Genomic DNA, 22,173 nt, shown 5'->3' with positions numbered 1-22,173 from the left:
CTAGCGTAGTATTGTCTGAAGTCTGGGTGTGTTATGCTCCTAGCTTTGTTCTTTCTCTTCAGGATTGCTTTGGCAATTCTGGGTCTTTTGTGGCTCTATATAAATTTTAGGATTATTTGTTCTAGTTCTGTGAAAAATATCATGCATCGTTTGATAGGAATCACATTAAATCTGTAGACTGCTTTGGGTAGTATGACCATTTTAACAGTGTTAATTCTTCCAATCCAAGACTGCACTATGATGAATAGAAGTGGTGAGTCACAATTCCAGAAAAATAAATGACCCAATCAAAAAATGGGCCAAAGATCTAAACAGACATTTCTCCAAAGAAGACATACAGATGGCTAACAAACACACGAAAAGATGCTCAACATCACTCATTATCAGAGAAGTGCAAATCAAAACCTCAGTGAGGTACCATTACATGCCAATCAGAATGGCTGCTATCCAAAAGTCTACAAGCAATAAATGTTGGAGAGGGTGTGGAGAAAAGGGAACCCTCTTACACTGTTGGTGTGGATGCAAACTAGTACAGCCACTATGGAGAATACTGTGGAGATTCCTTAAAAAACTGGAAATAGAACTGCCATATGACCCAGCAATCCCACTCCTGGGCATACACACTGAGGAAACCAGATCTGAAAGAGACACGTGTACCCCAGTGTTCATCGCAGCACTGTTTATAACAGCCAGGACATGGAAGCAACCTAGATGCCCATCAGCAGACGAATGGATAAGAAAGTTGTGGTACATATACACAATGGAATATTACTCAGCCATTAAAAAGAATACATTTGAATCAGTTCTAATGAGATGGATAAAAACTGGAGCCCATTATACAGAGTGAAGTAAGCCAGAAAGATAAACACCAATACAGTATACTAATGCATATATATGGAATTTAGAAAGATGGTAATGATAACCCTATATGCAAGACAGAAAAAGAGACACAGATGTATAGAACAGACTTTTGGACTCTATGGGAGAAGGTGAGGGTGGGATGATCTGAGAGAACAGCATCGAAATATGTATATTATCAAGTGTGAAACAGATCACCAGTCCAGGTTGGATGCATGAGACAAGTGCTCAGGGCTGGTACACTGGGATGACCCAGAGGGATGGGATGGGGAGGGAGGTGGGAGGGGGTTTCAGGATGGGGAACACATGTAAATCCATGGCTGATTCATGTCAATGTATGGCAAAAACCACTACAATATTGTAAAGTAATTAGCCTCCAACTAATAAAAATAATTGGGGAAAAAAAAACAAAGTACTGAGCTTATGATCCCATCATGTATAAATGTACTTTTGAGTTGAAACTGTATCCATGACTATTCTGAATACTGAGTCCATACATGCATATGCCTCTGTGTTTGAGAATATTGTCATATTTGTACATCTATGTGCATATTTATTAAAAAAGGAGAAAAGAAAAGAGCATTTAGTGGGAAGTTAGAATTTAGTGGGAAGGCTTTTACCTGTTCACTGTTGGTTGACTATGGGTTTGTCATAAATGCTTTTATTAAGCATTTTTATTATTTTTAAAAATTTCCTCTGTACCTACTTTGGTGAGAGTTTTTAGCATGAATGCTGAATTTTATCAAATGCTTTTTATATATCTGGTGAAATGATCACATGGTTTTTGTCTGTCTTTTGTTAATGTGGTGTATCACATTGATTGATTTGCATATGTTGAACCATCCTTGCAACCCTGGATGAATCCAACTTGATTATGGTGTATGATCCTTTTTATGTGTTGTTGGATTCAGTTTCCTAATATTTTGTTGAGTATTTTTACAGCTATCATTATCAAAGATATTGGCCTGTAGTTTTCTTTTTATAGTGTCTTTGTATGATTTTGGTATAAGGGTGATGGTGGCTTCATGGAATGATTTTTGGAGTGTTCCCCGCCTCTTTAATGTTCTGGAGGATTTTGAGAGAGATCATCATAAGTTCTGTGTTTGGTAGAATTCTCCAGTGAAGCCATCTGGTCCTGGAGTTTTGTTTGCAGAGAGGTTTTTTTTTTTTATTATTACTACATAATCTATTTCAATTCCAGTGATCAGTCTGTTCAGATTAGTTAGTTATTTTTGCTTGATTCATTTTGGGGCGGTATGTTGTAGGTTGTCCAGTTTGTTGGCATATAATTGTTCAAAGTATACTCTTGATGTTTTGTGGGGTTTTTTTTTTTTTTTTTTTTTTTGCATTTCTGTGGCATTGGTTATTATTTATCCTTTTATTTCTTATTTTGCTTATTTGGACCCTTTCTCTTTTCTTGTTTAGCCTAGCCAGAAGTTTTTTTATTTTATCCTTTCAAAAAATGAGTTTTTGGTTTTAGTGATCTTTTTCAATGTTTTTTTCTTAAACTCTATTCTATTTCCTTGCTGATCTTTATTTTCTTCTGCTATGGTTTTTTTTGTTCTTCTTTTTCTAGTTCTTTTAGGTGGTTGGTTAAGCTATTTGAGATTTTTCTTGGTTTTTGTTTTTTTTTCAGTTTTCATAAAAGTGTTTTATTGTTGGCAGATAGCACCTTTAACAGTTAAATACATTTAAGTAATGTATAAGCTTCCCAGGTGGTGCTGGTGGTAAAGAATTCACGTGCCAATGCAGGAGATGCAAGAGACATGGGTTCGATCCCTGAGTTGGAAGTATCCTTTGAAGGAGGGCATGCAGCCTACTCCATATTCTTGCCTGGAGAATCCCACGGATAGAGGAGCCTGGCAGGCTGTAGTCCACAGGGTCACAAAGAGCTGGGCGTGACTGAAGAGACTTGGCATAGCATAGCAGTATATGGGTGACTGCACAACGGCAGCACTGGTCACTAGATAGCTAACCTTTCAACTAGAAACCAACCAATAAGTAACTATCTAAATGTTTAAAACCCAGCTTATTTGGATCATCCTTTGTTTTGATCACCTTGGGTATATGGGGCTCCTGTTGGTCACACTGTAAATATATTAAAGTCAGATCTTTTGATACCCATTCCTGGAGGTTTCTTTCATCCTCCAGCTCCAGAGCAAGCCCAGGTTTGTGACCTCCAGCATTATACTCTTCCCATCTACCAGAGCAGACAATGGAGGCTTCATACCAGGCCTCAGAGTCTGAGTGTAGCCTATTCCAGTTAAACTGTAGTTGTTGACTTTTGCAGAAACTGAAGCAGTAGGATCCAACTGATATTTAGCTGCAGTGCCGAAGCTAGTACAGCTGGTTCCTGATGTCCAAGAAAGGTTTATTGAAGTGTGAAGATCTTCACATACTTTTGGTTAAATTGATCCTCTAAATTCTTTCCCATCATTGGCATAGTGTGTAGCTGGAAGTCCTCAGTCTATCTTCATCTCTACCCCTTTACCGTGATTTATATAAAAATATAAAGTGAATTGTGAAAATGCTCCATCCTCCCAAAAGTCCTACGAGATCTTTGGGTCTCACCTCCTTTTTTTATATTTATGGGCACCACTCCACTCCTAATTTGTGGGACACAGAGATTTATATCCTCTAGCAACTCATAAATTTTAACTTTCTCTCATGATCTCATTGTATTGCTAGGTTTGAGATGCTTGATGCTGCAAAGAACAAGGTCCGGGTGAAGATCAGCTATGTAATGATTGCCTTGACAGTGGCAGGATGCATATTGATGGTTATTGAGGGCAAGAAGGTAAGAGTGGACTTCCCCTCTATCTTTATATATTTTGCACAAAAGACCTAGAGGAAATCAGGGGTTAATTCTTGTATTTATTCTCTGTGATGAGGAAGTCACTTCCTATACAAGAAATGATAAGAAACAAAATAAAATATGGTAGAACCAAACCTGAGATTATCATGCCTGGAGATAAATAGCAAATCCTAACTTTGGCATGCTGAAGAACTAAATAGTTTTGGTTAAGTAAAAAAAGTTTTTAGATGTCACAGGTGTCATAAGGAATGTGAAACAAGATGTACGACACTGGCATATATACTGATATCTCCTTGTATGTCTGTAAAGCACTCACAGTACATGGACTTATTGATCCTCACTCTGCCTTAGTCTTGGTGAGTGTTCTTATCACTGTTCTTTACTTGGCCATCTGTCTAAGCTCCTAAGCAGTACACAGGCATTCAGGTTCACACAGGCATTAATAACTATCTTACTGTCTTCCAGGTACCTTGTTGTTATCTCAGTTAAATCATACAGTAACACTGCAAGGTAGATACTATTATTAGGACCTCATTTATAAATGAGGAAACATAGCTTAGAAAGCTTAGTAACTTACCCAAGTTCACACACATCTCCCTAACAGCAGAGCCACAGTTTGTATCTAGACCTAATTGAGGTGACAGGAAAAGTACTCCCACTTACTGAGTGCTCATTTTATAACAGGTATTGTTAAACTTGGGCTTAGTGGTTAAGAATCCACCTGCCAATGAAGGAGACCCAGGTTCGATCCCTGGGTTGGGACGATCCCCTGGAGTTGGAAATGGCAACCCACTCCAGTATTCTTGCCTGGAGAATCCCATGGACAGAGGAGCCTGGCAGATATATAGTCCATAGGGTTGCAGAGTCCAACACAGCTGAAGCACCTTAGCACAGCACAGCACGTTGTTCAACTTACTTAGTTACAATAATTCTGAGAACCTAAGAGGTCAGTTCTCTTATCCATGTTTTGTAAAAGAAGAACCAAAACTTATTTACTTTTCCCAATGTCACATAACTAGTAAGTGGCAAGACAAAAATGTAGAGTCAAGTTTTCCAATTACTATTTTGTGATTAAAATACAGATATTTTTCTATGCAGCAGTACTGGCCAAGCCATTATTTAAATCCCATGTTTAATTCTATATATCACAGCTCCCACATGGAAAGAAATGTCTTATATCTATTGTTAAGAATTTAAAGTGTTCTTCTGCAAACCCAGTGATAACTGACTTATGTGCAGTGAGTCCAGAGTAAAAGTGAACTTCTGACTCTCTTTAGAGTCTTGGAATAGAAAATACCAACCATTTATGCTGATGTTATGACAGCATGAAGGGCAAGTGTGGAGGCCTGGGTGAAGTTCTCTTGACAACTGTGTTCCTACCCCACTTCAGTATTTTTCCTGTCTCCCTCTTTGACTTTTCATGCTTACCTCTCAGATTGAACCTACAGAGCATATAAAACAGGATATAGGGGTTCTAAGAATTCTGAGAAATCTGCATTGCTTTTGTCTACTTGATGATGCTAGCTGAGTTTAAATACTCCACAAACAGATCACTCCCTGGGATCCCCCCAGCCTCATGAAAGGGTATGCACTGTATAAAGAGCTCCTCTCCTGTCCCATACCATAAATATTATTTTTCTTTTACGCAATTGTCCATTTCTGAAAAGTTGGTAAATGCTACCGGAATGACTAACTTCTGAACTTACTGTGATTTAGAAGAGAGAAATTAGCCATTGTGTTTTGTCTCTTCATCATCTAACTTCTGCTTCTCTGCCCCCTCCATACTTAATGCTGAAGAAAAACACCACTGTCTAGGGTGCTGGTTTCACTCATTTGGTATGAAAATTTGAAACTGGACTGTTTATTTAAGCTTCACAGAGATGTAACAAGTCAGAGGGAGGGAAGTAAGGGAGGAGGATGGTTGCATCTTCTCCTCTGCTTTTCACTCAGAGGATGGAGTGGCAAGGTGGACACTGCTGGGAGTCATCAAGGGGACTACTTGGTGATAGTGAAATATGGGATCCCCAAAGCTGAATGTTTTCGGTAAAAGAGGAATAAGGAACTAGAAGGGTGTGAAAGTATACAAATGAATTGAGGATGGAGAAATGGTAGCAACAAAGAAAAGTGAGAGGAGGAAAAAGGGGGTAGAAATGGAAACTAAAAAGTATTTAATACTAAAGAGAGGAAAAGAGAAAGACAAGGGACTATATTATAAGGGAGAAGAGAGGCTAGAAGATTTAAACAGAAAGGCCAGAAAGGAAGAGAAGGCAGAGGTGTGGCATTTCTCTTGTGCTTGAATGGATAGACTGCCATACTAGGAGCATTAGAGGAGGCAGAAGGCACGTGGAGAGGCCTGCTGTGCCTGGTAAAAGCAGCAAACCATTCCACCATGCCTGTACTTGCCATGTTAGTTAATGACATCCTCCCCGACCCGGCATAAATAATCACTTGTTCACATTCGTTTCACTTTAGGCTGCCAGAAGAAATGAGACTTTAACAAGCCTGAACCTAGAAAAGAAAGCTCGTCTGAGAGAAGAGGCTGCTGTGAAGGCCAAAACAGAGTAGCAGATATATCGGTGTTGGTTGGATTTTGAAGATCTAGAAATAATGCTGCAGCAATAGGCCTTACTAAAAAGAATGTGGTATATGAGCTTCCCTATTTCCACTCTAGAGCCACAAATAAATTTTCTTAAAGAAATCACTTGTCTGTATTTTACAACTTTCAGTTAGTTCAGTTGCTCAGTCGTGTCCGACTCTTTGCGACCCCATGAACCACAGCACGCCAGGCCTCCCTGTCCATCACCAACTCCCGGAGTTTGCCCAAACTCATGTCCATTGAGTCGGTGATGCCATCTAACCATCTCATTCTCTGTTGTCCCCTTCTCCTCCTGCCTTCAATCTTTCCCAACATCAGGGTCTTTTCAAATGAGTCAGCTCTTCACATCAGGTGGCCAAAATACTGGAGTTTCAGCTTCAACATCAGTCCTTCCAGTGAACACCCAGGACTGATTTCCTTTAGGATGGACTGGTTGGATCTCCTTGCAGTCCAAGGGACTCTCAAGAGTCTTCTCCAACACCACAGTTTGATCTAGGTTAAATGAAGCCTGTTTTTTCAAGAAAATGAAAGAATGAAAAATGAGATGACTTATTTGAACTTTATTATTAACTCTTCTTTATAGCCAGGTCCCATATCCTACTTTAATTCCCATTACCAAAGTGACATCTCCCCAGAAGCCAAATGGCTTGTGTGTCCTCATTTTGGGAGAGGTAAGGAGGGACGGCTGAGTACACTGCCCGGGTGCACGTCAAAGAGCTAACCTTCCCGAATGCCCTGATGCTTCTCAAGAGCTCTGAGAAGCAACCAGACCACACTCTGCCTTTGTCAGGTATGCTGGTAAACAGGCTTTTAGGAGAGCAGTCTTTGAAAAAGTCCTGGCAAGGTGATGATGGTGTTCTGGCCACAAGTTTCTGAGGATTTTGAAATCCCAGCACCATAGAGGTAGTTGAGACCAGCACAGATGCCTCTTCTGCTCCGTGGCTTAGAATTCCTAACTGGTCCTTTCCTTCTGCTTTTACACTGAATTTCTCAATTATGAAAAGCTATCAAATACATTTTATTAGTGTTGAAAAATAAGCATCTGTACCTCATATATATCTTGTTTAGTTTGACGGGGATGCCAAGTTGTCTCATATTTAGGTATGGATGCTGGTTTCTATTTAATATTTCATTTATTCTCATATGCTTCATGAGTTTTAAGGGATGGCAAGTCCTTATAAACATTCAGAGGGTTATATCAGATTAAATAATATATGCAGCTGTTTGGGAACTTAGTTTAATAAAATACTCAGTAAAATCTAATGTACTACTCTACAGCTTCATAATCTATCTGATAACTATATCTGTCTGTATAGGGTACTTTGACCTTAGCTTTTAGATACCAAGCTCTGTGATTTTTATCACTTGCAAATTTATCATCAAAAAGCATTACTTTATATACATTTTAGCAGATTAGTCTTCCTTGATTAATATTTTGGAATACTTGCATATTATCTAAATGTAGCTTTTAAATATGGGTAAATCTAATTTTTTAAGTGTTGTGTTCTTGAAGATTTATTGTTGTAAAATGTTTAAGTCAAAGCTCAAAAATCCTACTATGCAGCAAGAATTTATATCATCATTTTGTGTCAGCTATCCTACTTAGTAACTTATAATAATGACTGCCTCTTTTGGAGTTGAATATAAATTTTATGACCAGAATTTAAGACCTTCCCCCATCTAATCCCACTTCTCCCAATAGCCTCACATATTAACTTCTGAGCTGTCACACACCCTACTAGTAATTCTAGTATCTTATATTGCTTACAACTTCTCAAGCAAATCAGATTTCATGAGCACTATTATAAGCAACAAGGGAAAAACTGTCTTCCTTTGTATTCTATAGTACCCATTTTCAATTAAGTGATTGTCGGTACTATTTTTGCTTAATTTCTGAATTATTTTTTCATGTTTATCATGTCTCTACAGGTAAAGGGGGCAGAAAATGTTTTCCAATTTATATTTCCTATAAACCCTGTTTGAATGAGTTAATGTGAAGCTATGGCTAGGTATTTTTAGGTTTTAATAAAAATAATAGTATGGGGAATTAACTCCAAAATTTATTGAAATCAGGCAACAAGTGAAGGTTGTGATGGTGGTGTAATTCATTGTCATTAATCAAACATTACTTGAGGCCCTTTTATATATAAAAACTGAGAATACAAAGATGAATAAAACATAGAGTCTACAGAGCTCATAATTTACTGGACATATGGCCTGTGAAACCATTACAGCACAGGCAGGCAGTGATGGTTCCACAAAGTGGTGATTTCTGAACTGAGTTCGTAGCAAGGGCAGAAGTGGGTAGTTCAGACTTAATAAGAAAGAGGCTTTACTACTCAGACATTGAGCTTGCCCTGAGAATCAGGAGAGGGCAGTCTGACAGGGCAGTTAGAGGTAAATGCCTCTCACAGTAAAATGCCTTTATTAATTTTGCTTTGGTTTTATTTCTTATCCTGATAAAAAGACTCAGAACACAACCATTACTTGCTTTTCCCAAATTACAAACTTGATTCCACAGACCATTTCACATCCCATCATGTAGGCTGTCACTTAAACTGTGGGAGTAGCATCTGACAAATCTCCAGTCCCCCACCATCCCAGGCTTATTCTCTTCTGATCTCCCAAACCAAATACCTTGGAGTTATTCCAAACTCCCTTGCTCCCCTCATTTAAGCAGTCATCCTGTTTTGTGAGCTTTACTTCTAAATTTTATCAAATACAATGATCCTCTAGAATAGTCATTGAAAGGAACAGAATGAGAATCTGTTCAAGGACAGACACAAGAGATTAATCACAGACATCAAATTACAGTCAGAAACCCTGGAATCTAAACTTGCATTCCCAACTGTCTTAACTTTGTAAACAGAGGCTACAGGTCTCAAATTCTTATAATGCAAGACAATGTTAAAAAAAATACAAAACCAAAATACATGCCAAATTGAGAGAACACCATCTTTTAAGATACCTTTTTTTGGCCAGTTTGACTCTACCACTTGATTTCTAAAGGGTTTAGTAAGTACTCGTCCACAATTTAACTGTTTTGTCATTTCCTAATGCTGCTGAAGCAATGATGTTTTCTGTAGGATGACAAGCTGCTGAGATTACCACATCTGTATGACCTTGTAATTTCTGTACAATCTCCTTAGTTTGAAGGTTCCAAATGTATACCAGGTTATCCTCTGAACCAGAGACAATCCATTTTCCACCAGTAACTGAAAAACTGGCAAATACACAGTATTTCTCATTCTTGTGACCAGTATATGTCTTCAGGCATCTGCCTCTGCTGTAATCCCATAGTTTAAGAGTATTGTCCAAAGTTGCAATGAGAATATATTTACCATTTGGAGAAAATTTTACAAAAGAGACAGGAGGGTTATCATCATCAACAAGTGCTTTTAAACACTGACCTGATGCAGCATCCCAGATTCGACAGACACCATCATAGCTACCTGATACTATCAAGGACCCACTACAATTAAAATGAACAGCAGAAACTGGGTCAGAATGAGCTGACAAAGTCTTAAGGCACTTGCCTGTTCTCACCTCCCATATTTTCACGCTTTCATCAAAAGATCCTGAAATGATGAGGTTGGACGGTGGATTGAAATTACAGCAAAAAACGTAATTACTGTGCCCCTTAAGTGTTTTCAAACATTTTCCAGATCTCACATCCCAAATTTTTAGAGTTTTATCATCTGAGGCAGAAACAAGACGACTAGAATCTGATGACCAGGCAACATCTGATATTTCAAGATTGTGTCCTTTAAGTGTTTTCTCATATTTTCCATCATAGGCTCCCCAAATTATAATTACTTTATCAGCAGAAGAACTTGCTAGCCATTCTCCATTAGGACTAAACTTAACTGATGATACTGCTTCCGTATGTCCCTCCAGAGTGAATTTCAGAGCGTAGTTTGGTTTTTCAGACACTGGCTTGCTCTGATTGGCAGACGAAGGAAGAGCCGGCTCTGCTTTCGCATTTCCTGACTGTTCTGTAGTCATGACTCTGAAACTCGAAGTCGGTACGTTGGCTAGATGTCCGGTCTTGAACCAAGCAGTCCGTATTTTGGCTTTGTATACAGCAAAATGAAGATAAAAAACATCGGACTCAAAAACAAAAAAGGTCTTTTAGTGACTAATTTCTGGATCGTTTTTAAACAACGATATCGACTGGTTCAGCAGCACAGCTTGGACCACTTCACTTTTTCCTCGCTGCTTCTTCTGTAAACAAATACTTTAAAAATACTATTAAAACAGTTCCGTGCGCTGTCGGCAAGTAAGGTATTAATGCTGGGTGTTTTGTGACTATATAACGCGCTTCAAAGCTGCAAGCGGTGGGGGGGGGGGGGGGGGGGGAACGTACAGAAAATATTTTTCACTGCTTCTCCCCCAGCTCTGAAATTATCTGAGTACCCCTACCTGCCTGACTTTAGGCACTGTACTTTGAGCATGAATAATCGCCGCTTTAAACAAAATTTCAGAAGCTAAGCAAAAACCTGCATACACACGATTTCTTAACGCCCACACCTGCCGCCGACGCTCCAAACAGCTGCGTAAGGAATAACGCGTGCGCATGACAGCCGGGAGCCCGGCGCATGCGCAGAGGATGCCCCTCCCACCGCTTTCGAGCCGAGGAGGCTTGTGGGAGAAGTCGGTTTACGCTTGCGCAAAAGCAGACGCTGGGGTTTCCTTCCGGCTTCTGCAGGAAGGGCTTCTTCCAGACCTCGCTGGATAGTGTGAGAAGCTGCATTTCAGAGACCATTCATTACTTTTTGGAAACCGTGTGACGAGGAAGAACTGAATTTTGAGATGCCTGCAGGCATGGATTTGGATGTAAGCTGTTCACACTGCGCGTTTCTTAGCCTTCCTGGGCCCACTCAGCGCTGGTGACTCCGTATAAGCTCCTGCTGCACAGGTGGCTTTCGTTCTCCTCTCCAGCTGTTATGTAGAGCCTGGTAGCGGGTTCGAAGGCCTGCAAGTAGGCGAGGGCAACGTAGCCAAGTTTATGCCCAGATTTAAGTGTGTCCCCTAAGTGTTTCGGGATGTTTTCGGTTCAGTTCAGTGGCTCATTCGTGTCCGAATCTTTGCGACCCCATGAATCGCAGCATGCCAGGCCTCCCTGTCCATCACCAACTCCCGGAGTTTACTCAATCGAGTCGGTGATACCATCCAGCCATCTCATCTTCTGCCTTCCCCTTCTCCTCCTGCCCTCAACCCCTCCCAGCATCAGGGTCTTTTTCCAATGAGTCAACTCCGCATGAGGTGGCCAAAGTATTGGAGTTTAAGCTTCAGCATCAGTCCTTCCAATGAACACCCAGGACTGATCTTTAGGATGGACTGGTTGGATCTCCTTGCAGTCCAAGGGACTCTCAAGAGTCTTCTCCAACACCACAAGGCCAGCGCCTAGGTAGCCTAACATGGTAGTGCCAGGGGAAATGAGCAAACGTTTTAGCCCTTCCTTATGGTTTAAATTTCCAAAGACAAGGAAAGTTCAGATCTGCTAGGTGCTTGGAACAGAAAAGGTGGAATGGGGTAAAAAATGTGTAAAGTGAAAGTGAAGTCGCTTGGTCCTGTCCGATTCTGTGACCCCGTGGACTGTAGCCTACCAGGCTCTTCCATCCTTGGGATTTTCCAGGCAAGAATACTGGAGTGGATTGCCATTTCCTTCTCCATAGGATTTTCCCGACCCAGGGATTGAACCCAGGTCTCCCTCATTGTGGGCAGACGCTTTACTATCTGAGCCACCAGGGAAGTCCGAAAATTAAAAAAAAAAGTAGTGTTACTCGTAATTAGGCTTTAGCCAGCCCTCCCTAGTTTTAAGAAGTGATTAATGGCTGTGAAATATGTGAAGGGTACGTGCTTTTCAGATGTTTAGTCGCTAAGTCGTGTCTGACTCCTGCGGACCCCGTAGACTGTAGCCCTCAGGCTCCATGGGATTTTCTAGGCAAGAATACTGGGGTCGGATCAAACCAGTGTCTCCTGCATTGGCAGGCGGATTCTTTACCATTGAGCCACCAGGGAAGCGCTTTCCAGGTGTAAATTAATCTTTACTCAAGAATAGGTTTACCCAAAATGAAAGCCTGACTAGTTTCTCCAATCCTTTATAACTGTCCCTTGGTATTTGCAGGTTAATTGGTTCAAGGGCCCCCCCTTCCCCTCCCCCCACACATCATAGCAAAAGCCAGTGGATGCTCGTCTTTTCTATAAAATGGTGTGATGTTTTTATATAACCTACTTATATCCTTCCCTATAAGTAATCTCTGTATTACTTACAATACTTAATACAATATAAATGCTATGTAAACAGTTGCCAAGATGAAGCAAGTTTTGCCTTTTGGAACTTTATGGATATTAGGGGGGAAGATTTTTCATCTGTGGTTGGTTGAATCTGAGGCTGTGTAACCCACAAAGGGAGGGCCGATCCTAATTGTTCAATAGAGTGCCCAAGAGAGGCTGTTTGTGTTCTGTTTGAAAGGTTTTCCTGCTAGCCGGTTGAAGTCAAGAGGCAAATATGTCTCATGATGTTTTCTGTCAGTCAAGAATTAAAACATTTGGAACCAAAAGCGTCCCCTATCTATACTTATTGGGGATAATTGAAAGTCTCATTTTTATAAGGCACAACAGCATAATTACACTTATAATAAACTAGTAAAAACCTCATTACTTAAACACCCTACTACTCTAGTTTGGAATTTAGACAGTTGTTGTCTTAGCTAGTGCAAATTAATGGTATAAACAATGAGGTGCTGAGAATAGGAAAAGCATCTTTAAAATGGTTTGGAGCATCCGTTTTTATACAATTATTTTAAACTGATTAAACACCTCCTGCCTCTTCTTTCCTCCTATTTGATAAGGTTAGTGTGATTTTTTACTGGGAAGCTTAGAAACACTAAATTCATTAAAAAATTTAAAAGTGCTTCACAGAATAAAGCATAGGCTTTGTTTCAAAGTAAATCTGTATTTTTCCAACACAGAGTAAAGAAAGGAAATTGTTGTTTAGTTGCTAAGTCATGTCTGAGTCTTTGCAGCTCCGTGGACTGCAGCATGCCAGGCTTCCCTTTCCTTCACCATCTCCTGGAATTTGCTCAGATTCATGTCCATTGAGTAATTAAAACAAGGTGAACACATGGTATGAGAGCTAGGATGGGTGTTGGTACTGGAGTATATTTAGCCCACTAGAAATGTCACAAGCATGAGGTATAAGGGGGCACACAATTATGAATGTGTTGACAGGAATATCCAGAAATAATTTTTCATCAGATTTTCTTAAAATTTCAGTGGCGAAATTTCCATTATTCATTTTTCAGTATCTGGAATGTCGTATGAATAGTATCCAGAACTCATGTAAAGAAAAAGCTATGAATATAACTAGTTAAATCTTTATTCATTAGTCATGTTCTAACACTCACATATAGTCCTGATATTGTACTCATTATAAATTAGAACAAAGAGTATAATAGTTTACTTCCTTGGGAAGAGGTGAGCATCAGCAACTGTGGAGTGTGTAGGAACAGGGAATACTAATATAAGTAAATCCAAAATGACTGAAACCGTAACTGGAGATTTGTATTTGGGACTCTTCAAGCAAAGTTCTTCCCTGGTGGCTCAGACAGCAAAAAATCATCCTGCAATGCAGGAGACTCGGGTACGATCCCTGGGTTGGGAAGATACCCCTGGAGAAGGGAATGGCTACCCACTCCAGTGTCTTGCCTGGAGAATCCCATGAACAGAGTGGCCTGGTGGGCTACAGTCCATATTAGGGTCACAGAGTCAGACATGACTGAGCGACTAACAAGAAATGTTCTTTACTCGGTCCTGTTTTTAATTTCTCTTTTTTCTGTGTTTAGTCTTCAGCAGATAAAAGTGATTTTGTAAGTTTCTCTCCCATTAAAGTTTCTTTAAATTTCCCCTAAAAGTTTTAGAACTGAAAGTCTCATCTGTGGTTGAAAGGTTTATGCTTCTTGCCATCCAGTGAAGTTGGAGCTAGTCTAAGTAGAAATATTGCCACATATATTTGTTAATATACAGTCTTTGTTTTTCTCTTTTTGACTTACTTCACTATGTATAGTAGGCTCATGGTTCATCCCCCTCACTAGAACTGACCTTCTGTTCTTTTTTAATGACTGAGTAATATTCCATTGTATATATTTACATCTTCTTTATCCATTCGTCAGTTGATGGACAACTATAGGTTGCCATGCCCTGCCTAAACAATGTTGTATGGCAAAACCCAGCACAACATTGTAGGACTTTTTTAAATTAAAAAGACAGACACAAAGAAATACTGCCACAAATGGGTCATTTTTTTTATATTAAAAAAAATTGGGAGGGTAGGTATATGTGCTAAACCTTAACATGGCCTGGGGGTGATTTCTATACTACAGAACGACTTAACCGACTTCCTTCATAGTAAGTCTGATTGCCAAATCCAGACCTCAAAAATCAAGCATAATTGAACTCTGAACATACCCAGTTGCTTAAGACCACCAACAATTTAAATATATGAAAATCTCTTTGGGCTAAACATGCTGCTGCTGCTGCTGCTGCTGCTAAGTCGCTTCAGTCGTGTCCGACTCCGTGCGACCCCATAGACGGCAGCCCACCAGGCTCCGCCGCCCCTGGGATTCCCCAGGCAAGAACACTGGAGTGGGATGCCGTTTCCTTCTCCAATGCGTGAAAGTGAAGTCGCTCAGTCATGTCCAACTCTTTGAGACCCCATGGACTGTAGCCCACCAGGCTCCTCCGTCCATGGGATTTTCCAGGCAAGAGTACTGGAGTGAGGGGCTAAATATGGGGTGGCCATATAACTTATCTAAACTTTTTTAAAGTGAAAGAGGGCACTAAAATAATTAACAGGTGTTGATTTAAAAACTAGGACTGCCCTCAGCAAACCAGAACATTCAGTGTGGACTTCCCAAGAGGGCTCTCATCATCAAAAGTTAATCGTGAAAGATTCTACACTCTGTATGCTAATTTGCACTCCAGCCTGTCTAGATCCCTCTCCATTATTGTGGCCTTCTGGGTTTCTATTTACCCATAAATAATGCTGGGCCCAAGTGTGTTAAATAAGGCAGTGATCCATTCTGACACCCTCTGGGCTCCTTTGGCTTCCTCAAGTTAAGTGGGTATAGATAAAGGAATTTAGAGAGTAATTTTATTCTTTGGAAAACGATTCAAAATCACAGAAATGACCACATACTGATTTTAAAATTAGAATACTTTTTTCCAAAATGGTGAATGAAATAGGGCAACAGTCATCTAAGCAAGCTTTAATAAATTTGTAAACCCAACTGGATGATCATGTAGTCTGCAGGAACTAAGACTGTTTTAAGACTGTTTTGTTTTCAGAAAATACCTGGTCAGTGAAATCTCTCAAAAATGGTAGAGAAGCAATGACAGTGAATAAATACATCTTTCTGTTTCTACTGACTGGCCACTTAAATTGGAAGAATGCATAAAGAAAATATTCTCATGCAGCAATATAAGCAATGTGTAAAGATGAAAAACTTAGTAGTCTAAGGCAACCACAAGTTTCCACATTCGTTGGATATAATCGGCCAAAAATTTTTTTCTTCTTAAGAGTATGCCAAAAGAGATTGATGGGCTATTTCTGGTGTATATATAAACATGGGGTTGGTAATATTAGTTACCCTTTAAAATATACCCATTAACTTTCTGAGAAGGTATTTTCGAGCTTTGGTTTTTCTTCTTTATGTAACAAAACTTGTGTTAGGTCAGTGTTTGGTTTTGTAAACTTAAGGTCAAATTATGTCTCCAGAAAGGGAACTACATATAAAACACATGCTGAGACGCTAGCTTTAAGAGTTGTTCATCCTGGTTTCAAACAGCAGCATAAAGGAATTCCTTTGAGCTTTCTTTTGTAACCAAGTGGAAGTCACTCAGTCTTGTCTGACTCCTTGCGACCCCATGGACTATACAGTCCATGGAACTCTCCATGCCAGAATACTGGAGTGGGTAGCCTTTCCCTTCTCCAGGGGGTCTTCCCAACCCAGGGATCAAACCCAGGTCTCCCACATTGCCGGCAGATTTTTTTACCAGCTGAGCCACAAGGGAAGCCCAAGAATACTGGAGTGGGTAGCCTATCCTTTCTCCAGGGGTCTTCCCAACCCAGGGATCAAACCAGGGTCTCCTGCATTGCTGGCAGATTCTTTTACCAACTGAGCTATCAGGGAAGCCCAGTACCCTTTACTAATATCACATAGATGCACATTCCTTCAGTCATTTAACATTTATTGAATGTCTGCTGTGTGCAAGGCACTCATCCATGGCCTAACCAACCACATTCAAGTACAAAGAAGCATTAGAACCATTCCAAATCAAAGTGTAAAAACACTTTGAAAAAGGACATAGAGTGGTCAAAATGACGAGGTAAGCAGAACATAACATACATTAAAAGGTCATTTTTTAAACTTTGGACACTCCTTGGGTTGATAATCCTTTAGGAAGTCAGCTGTGTTAAATTCACATCCATGGGTGGCACTGCTTTCTATGGCAACATTCTTCATTCCAAAGCCTTTTCCCTCTGTGACAGTACTTTCTACATTTGAATTTGTTGACTGGAAACATGTTTCTGAGTTTACCCATTATGCTACTAAACTCAATGAATCATGTTATTTTTAACTTGTCAAGTCATAGAGAATTTTAGCACCACCAAAGAGGAGAGATGTTTGGATTGAGTCTCTACATTCCGGATTGTATAGCCTAAAAACAGTTCATACTTGATTTAGTCATTTCAAGGTGCTGATAAGAATAAGAAAGAATGGTCCAACAAAACAAGTAACTTGGCCCAGCTGTGGCTGCCATGTCCTGTTCTGGGAATTCTTAGCACAGAATACTTGTGACTGCTGCTTTCTTCAAGAAACAAACTGCAGGGCTTTCCCCCACCTTTGGCAGTGACTAAGGGTTGTGACCTTGAGGCAAAGTAAATTCTCATAAGTCTTGATTTTGTCACCATAATGACAAATTATCCACCTCAAAGAGGCAGTTAAGAGGATTAAATGAGAAAAAGTGCAAGTCCTTAACCAGGCACCTGTAAGACAAAAGTGGTTCAAATAAAGACTAGTTCCCTTTATCTGACCTGTAAGAAAACAGACTAGGATTTCTTTGTCTACTCCTAGTTGAAAACAGAATGGAACTTCATCTACCCTTAATCCTTTCTCCTTACTCCAAACTTCCAGATGAATTTTATGTCCGGTAGCAATCTGATATTTTAAAAATAAGCATATAGTGGTATTTGTTTTATCACACCTTCTTTATGATGCTCTGGTACCCACTGTTACTACCTTTTCCTGACAATAAAGCACGTTACAGAATATTATCCAAATTAGAACAGACTTACTGGACTAGCAATGCCACATCTGGTCTTCAATTACTTTAAAAATACACACACACACAAACTTTAACTTCTGATGACAGAAAAAGGTAGCCACAAATATTTCTCAACTGGGTAGATATATATATTTACTCTGCTTACCTCATAACAGAAGGAAAAAATGGTTCTAACAGAAGCTAACAGCTTCAGATGGCAAAAAACTCAGATGAGACTTCCACAATAGGTACACCTGTCTGAGCAAATTTTGGAATGTAGGAGGTAGAACATAGTAAACATGAAAAGCAAATAATACTTCTTCCTAAAAGTGGATCCCCTCTTTACTGAAAATCATCCTTAGACATCACAGTTTCCAATATATGCAGAAAGTCCCAAGCCCTTAAACAGCTATAATGACTTGCCTCTTGATATTAAAATGTTCACAAAATGAAAAATTCTTTAAGCTGAGGAAAACTTTCATAATGCAACCTCAAATTGGGGGGTGGGGGGGTGGGTTAAATAACTGAAATATTTATTTAGCACTGGAGAAGTAAATTCTTAGTTGCCCGTGGGTGGCCATGTACAACAGACAGCTGACAAAGTCTGCTTAATAAAATATACAACATATTTTTTCTTATGCAAAATCAGCAACAATCTGGGATAATTCAGATTTATTATGGGGTAACTGTCAAAAGTTTATATCTGTGACAATAACGATGAAAAACAACCCAAGAGTCCATTCAGCTTTATCTGGCAGACAGAAGGTACAATCCTAGGGCAACAGAATTTTCAAAAACAGTACAGTTGACGAAGTGTAAAAGGGTTCTAATTACTTAGTGACAACATAAAGTGTTCCATGGAGAACTGTGTCTCCTAAATCTCACATTCTTCATACCTATCATCTTTACCTTTCTAGGTGTCTTTCAGTCTAACACATATCTACCTGCTGATCCTTCAGATACAAAGTGTCTTTACATCCCAAATGTTATCAATGCTTCCCCACACCCCCCAACTGAAGTTCTTATTTCAAAGAATACACTGAAAGTTTAGAGGAGGAAATAAAAAAGGAGAAAGGAAAATCAAGCCACTTTCCCCCAGAGCAGTATATAAAACTGCAGAAGAGTTTTCCTGTGTTGAAATTAGCATGCTTTTGTAATGAATAACATCTCAGTGAAAGTAAATTAACACAATCTGCCAGGTAGAGAACTAAAAATAGGACTTTTAACAGCTATCTTCTAAAATGTCCTTCTGTTACTAAAAACGCTGCTTTATCAGTTCCAACAGTTATGATGGGATTTAACTTTTAATCAATTCCAACTTTTATATTTAAAAAACTTACTGCAAGAAAAAATTAGCTATCTCATGGCTCATGAAATTCTAGGACAGGAGCAAGATAAATTCCTCTTGTTTAAGACAGACAATAGACCACATTAGTTAAATGGATTTTGTTTTACTTCATTCATTGAGACACCTGCAATTGCTAACAAAAATTCCCAGTGTATGCTTTGCTCGCTAATTTGGGGAAACTTCGTTTTATATTTTTCCCATTCAAATTGATTTATCAAAACAAGCTGAAATTTTTTAAATTATCCAATAGAAGGGACATGATTTAAAACATCCTAGAGAAATGATGTTATCAGTAATTTACAATTTAAAAAAACTCAGCCACAAAAAATGTCAAAGCTAAAAACAAGAGTTTTACTATGACTCGGTGCTTTATACCCTTCTGAAAGAAGTTATATTTTAATATGATGTAAAGGCAACATTGAAAGTTTTTCTTTAAATTAACCACCTAATTTGTCCCTAAAATTACAAAGAATCAAAGTCTTTCACAGGTCAAGTGCAATAAACTAAAATGTTCTTTCAGCACAAAGCAGCACTAGAAAAAGTAACAGTTATAGACGGAGTTGACTAGTTTTGCAGTGGCTGCTCCATCAATAACAGACATCAGCAGACGGTATCCATTCCAGAGCACAGACACAACTACAGACTAGATGCGAAGAATGCGTCACACACTTGGCTGATAAATGTTCTTTGTCTTTGTATCTTTCTATTTTGAATGAAGTGGATTTCTTATTAAAGTTTAAATCAGATCACATCAGTTGGTGATTTAAACAACATGATGAGGTATGAAAGCTCTGAATATCCCTAATGTTCAGCAGGATTTACCAGAGATATAACAGCTTGTCAGGGGAACTTTCAAATAGTTACACTTTTGGGGTTATAATGAATTCTAGAAGAGGACAAGATTAAAGAGGTTTAAAAGGATATTCTCTGAAAAAGAAGTGAGCAACTTTTCCTTCAGAATTCATTTTGAACAGCACATCAACAAAAAATCTTCTCTGATAATGTGTCCCAACATTGAGTCAAGATGGCCTACTAGCACCAAGAAGTCGTATTGAACTCAGTTGCAGTTCTCTTGGCAATTAAGCTTATTTTTCTCATTCCAGTCCGAGCACAAATGTGGATCACTGAAGACAGTACTGGAAGCGCCATTTGTAGGTAGAGGTTGTAGTCATTAAATGAGCCAGAAGGTAGAAACTTTTTATTTTATGGAAGGGACTTGACTGGGCAGTACTAGTAGGAGATGAAATGATTAGGGAACAATGAGGTTATAAGAAAAAGATCACTGCCCTTATTTGGGTTAAACAGGTCTGTCCAGAAGATGGTCACTGAAAATAAGGATGCTACTTATGCGCAGCATGAATACACTAGAATCCAGCTGCAGCTAACTAAGGAAAAAAAATAATCCCTAAGTAACCTTTAGAAGCATATATTATTTGCCAGTCACAGAAGGGAACAGCACCTAAGGTGAACTCCAATTTAATGAGGACCTTGATCAGGACCACAAAGCCTGAAACATTTGTTTTAATGCAGAAACAGCCCTAGTCACACTGGTTAAGTTTGGGAAAATCAGAGGTTTTTTTTTCCTTTTCTGTTTTTAACTTTTTTATTGAATTACAGGATACGGTTTTGATCACTAAGGATTCTAAATCTTCATACCAGTATTAGAACTGTATCACTTCCAAATCCTAAGACACGTTAAGACCAAAGAGAAGCAATAGCCATACAAATTAATATGTGCCCCTCTCCTTTCTGCTCTAAGGGAATCTTCAAACCAGTTATCACATTTAAGAGTCAAAGTGTTAATTCTTCAGCATTCCTGACAACTAGAAGCACATTCACTGAAGGCTGAAGGTGAGGGAGCGGATGGTTTACTATCTGTGGAGAATAGCGTCAATAGAGGAAAGAAAACCATCCAATCTCAGTAAGGATTAATGCAAATTTGGCTAGAAAAAGCCACCAGTTAATCCAAGGGTTCACTGTGGAAGAACTCATGAAAAGTACTCTGAAGTACACAACAGGTCTAAACATCTCCCTTGTTGCAAGTAGTTGTGTGAAATTCAAAGTAAAGATTTAGTCTCATCTTTTAATGTCAGTATTTTTTCCCACATTAAAGGGAATGAGGAGTCCTCTTTTTCCCCCACAAAAAAAAAGGGAGCCACATTAACATGTGTATATTCCCATGACTCTATAATATGTAAGTGCGGATCTCGAAAGCCTAGGGTTTTCCATAACAGAGTGGGCCGTTCTGGTTATTACCCTTTTATTAGAAGGGTATTCCACCACAGAGAGCCAAAGGTTTTCCAGATGTGTGTAAGAGAGCAGGTGCGCAAGGCAAGCAAATGAGCGCAAACAGTATTATGGAAAACATTTGAGAAGTTAGCTCCATGAGGACTGTGGGCTCCACAAGAGGACTTGACTGGGTAGCCTGGTCTGACACAGGGACATGAAAGCAGAGATTGCTTCAAAGCTGGAAACCTTCCATAGGTGCCTCACACTGCTGGAAGATGTACTGCTGCTGGCTGAGGTCAACCTGGGGTGCGATGCTGCTGTCCTCATCCTCGGTCCCAAAGTAATGCTCAATAAGATCAAAGGCCTTCTGGTAGATCTCTTGGTTTTCATGACTCTGTAAGAATTCAATTTTATCCAGGCCTAAAATGAAGAATTTTAAAAAATCTGTTATACACCTGTTAGAAATTTTAATAGAACTGTATTTTGCCATGTTTGTTTTTCTGATGTAAAGGAAGATTCTTTACTTACTTCTCATAAGCATTTTGCAACAACACAGAAAATATTCCTCCAGTTACAACTGAATAGAAGTATTGCAAACTGACATCTTAAACATGTGTACAAGCAACAGTGAGTTCCCAGAAGCAGCAATTTCTGTAACAGTCGTATCATCCTATGCCTAAGGCCAGTAGCAGAAGTCTTCCTATTGGACTGTGTCTGTGGCCTAAGTTTACTCTGAGCTCTAGTTCTATCTACCCAGGCTCTGAGCTAACCAATATTATTTCAACAAAGGTGTAACACCCATAAATCAATCAGCCAGAATCAATTTATACTGCTTTAAGGAAGAAGTCCAACCAGAAAAACTAGCCAACATATACTCCCTTTACTAAGTTTAATACATCTGAGCTAGGCTTTCTTTTACCTACAGCTTATAAGCAATCTAATGGCTACAGCAATACTGGAAATAAATATTAACAGTGCTCAGAAAAAAAAAAAGTA

The 22,173-nt window shown here is 39.2% G+C and overlaps 3 protein-coding genes across 4 annotated transcripts in view; 1 reads left to right on the top strand and 2 right to left on the bottom strand.

Moving 5' to 3' along the window:
* The window catches only part of FAM162A (family with sequence similarity 162 member A), a 40,800-nt gene extending 34,429 nt beyond the window's left edge, over positions 1-6,371 (top strand). The window contains exons 4-5 of the mRNA XM_061167021.1: positions 3,547-3,655; positions 6,146-6,371. Of these exons, the coding sequence (XP_061023004.1) occupies positions 3,547-3,655; positions 6,146-6,238 (202 nt within the window). The 3' untranslated portion in view covers positions 6,239-6,371. The remainder of the gene's footprint in view (positions 1-3,546; positions 3,656-6,145) is intronic.
* On the bottom strand, positions 6,348-18,112 carry WDR5B (WD repeat domain 5B). Its single transcript, XM_061167020.1, has 2 exons — positions 9,238-18,112; positions 6,348-6,777 (listed from the first exon to the last, which is right to left on the bottom strand). Exon 1 carries the CDS (start codon positions 10,272-10,274, stop codon positions 9,282-9,284), a length of 993 nt encoding a protein of 330 aa, XP_061023003.1. The 5' UTR covers positions 10,275-18,112; the 3' UTR covers positions 6,348-6,777; positions 9,238-9,281.
* Positions 18,113-19,278: 1,166 nt separating this feature from the next.
* The window catches only part of KPNA1 (karyopherin subunit alpha 1), a 66,843-nt gene continuing 63,948 nt past the window's right edge, over positions 19,279-22,173 (bottom strand). For both annotated transcript variants that reach the window (XM_061167019.1, XM_061167018.1), the window contains one exon: positions 19,279-21,597. In XM_061167019.1, coding sequence (XP_061023002.1) covers positions 21,410-21,597 — 188 coding nt within the window. In that variant the 3' untranslated portion in view covers positions 19,279-21,409. The remainder of the gene's footprint in view (positions 21,598-22,173) is intronic.

Source organism: Dama dama, chromosome 19 (assembly GCF_033118175.1).
Source record: "Dama dama isolate Ldn47 chromosome 19, ASM3311817v1, whole genome shotgun sequence".
In the NCBI taxonomy this organism is placed as follows: Eukaryota; Metazoa; Chordata; class Mammalia; order Artiodactyla; family Cervidae; genus Dama; species Dama dama.
Note: the sequence above shows the minus strand (reverse complement) of the source record. Positions and strands in the feature narration are given on the sequence as shown.

What these genes read in the sequence shown, in the direction of transcription:
- WDR5B (XM_061167020.1), bottom strand. Translation starts at nt 10,274, where the DNA reads ATGACTACAGAACAGTCAGGAAATGCGAAAGCAGAGCCGGCTCTTCCT.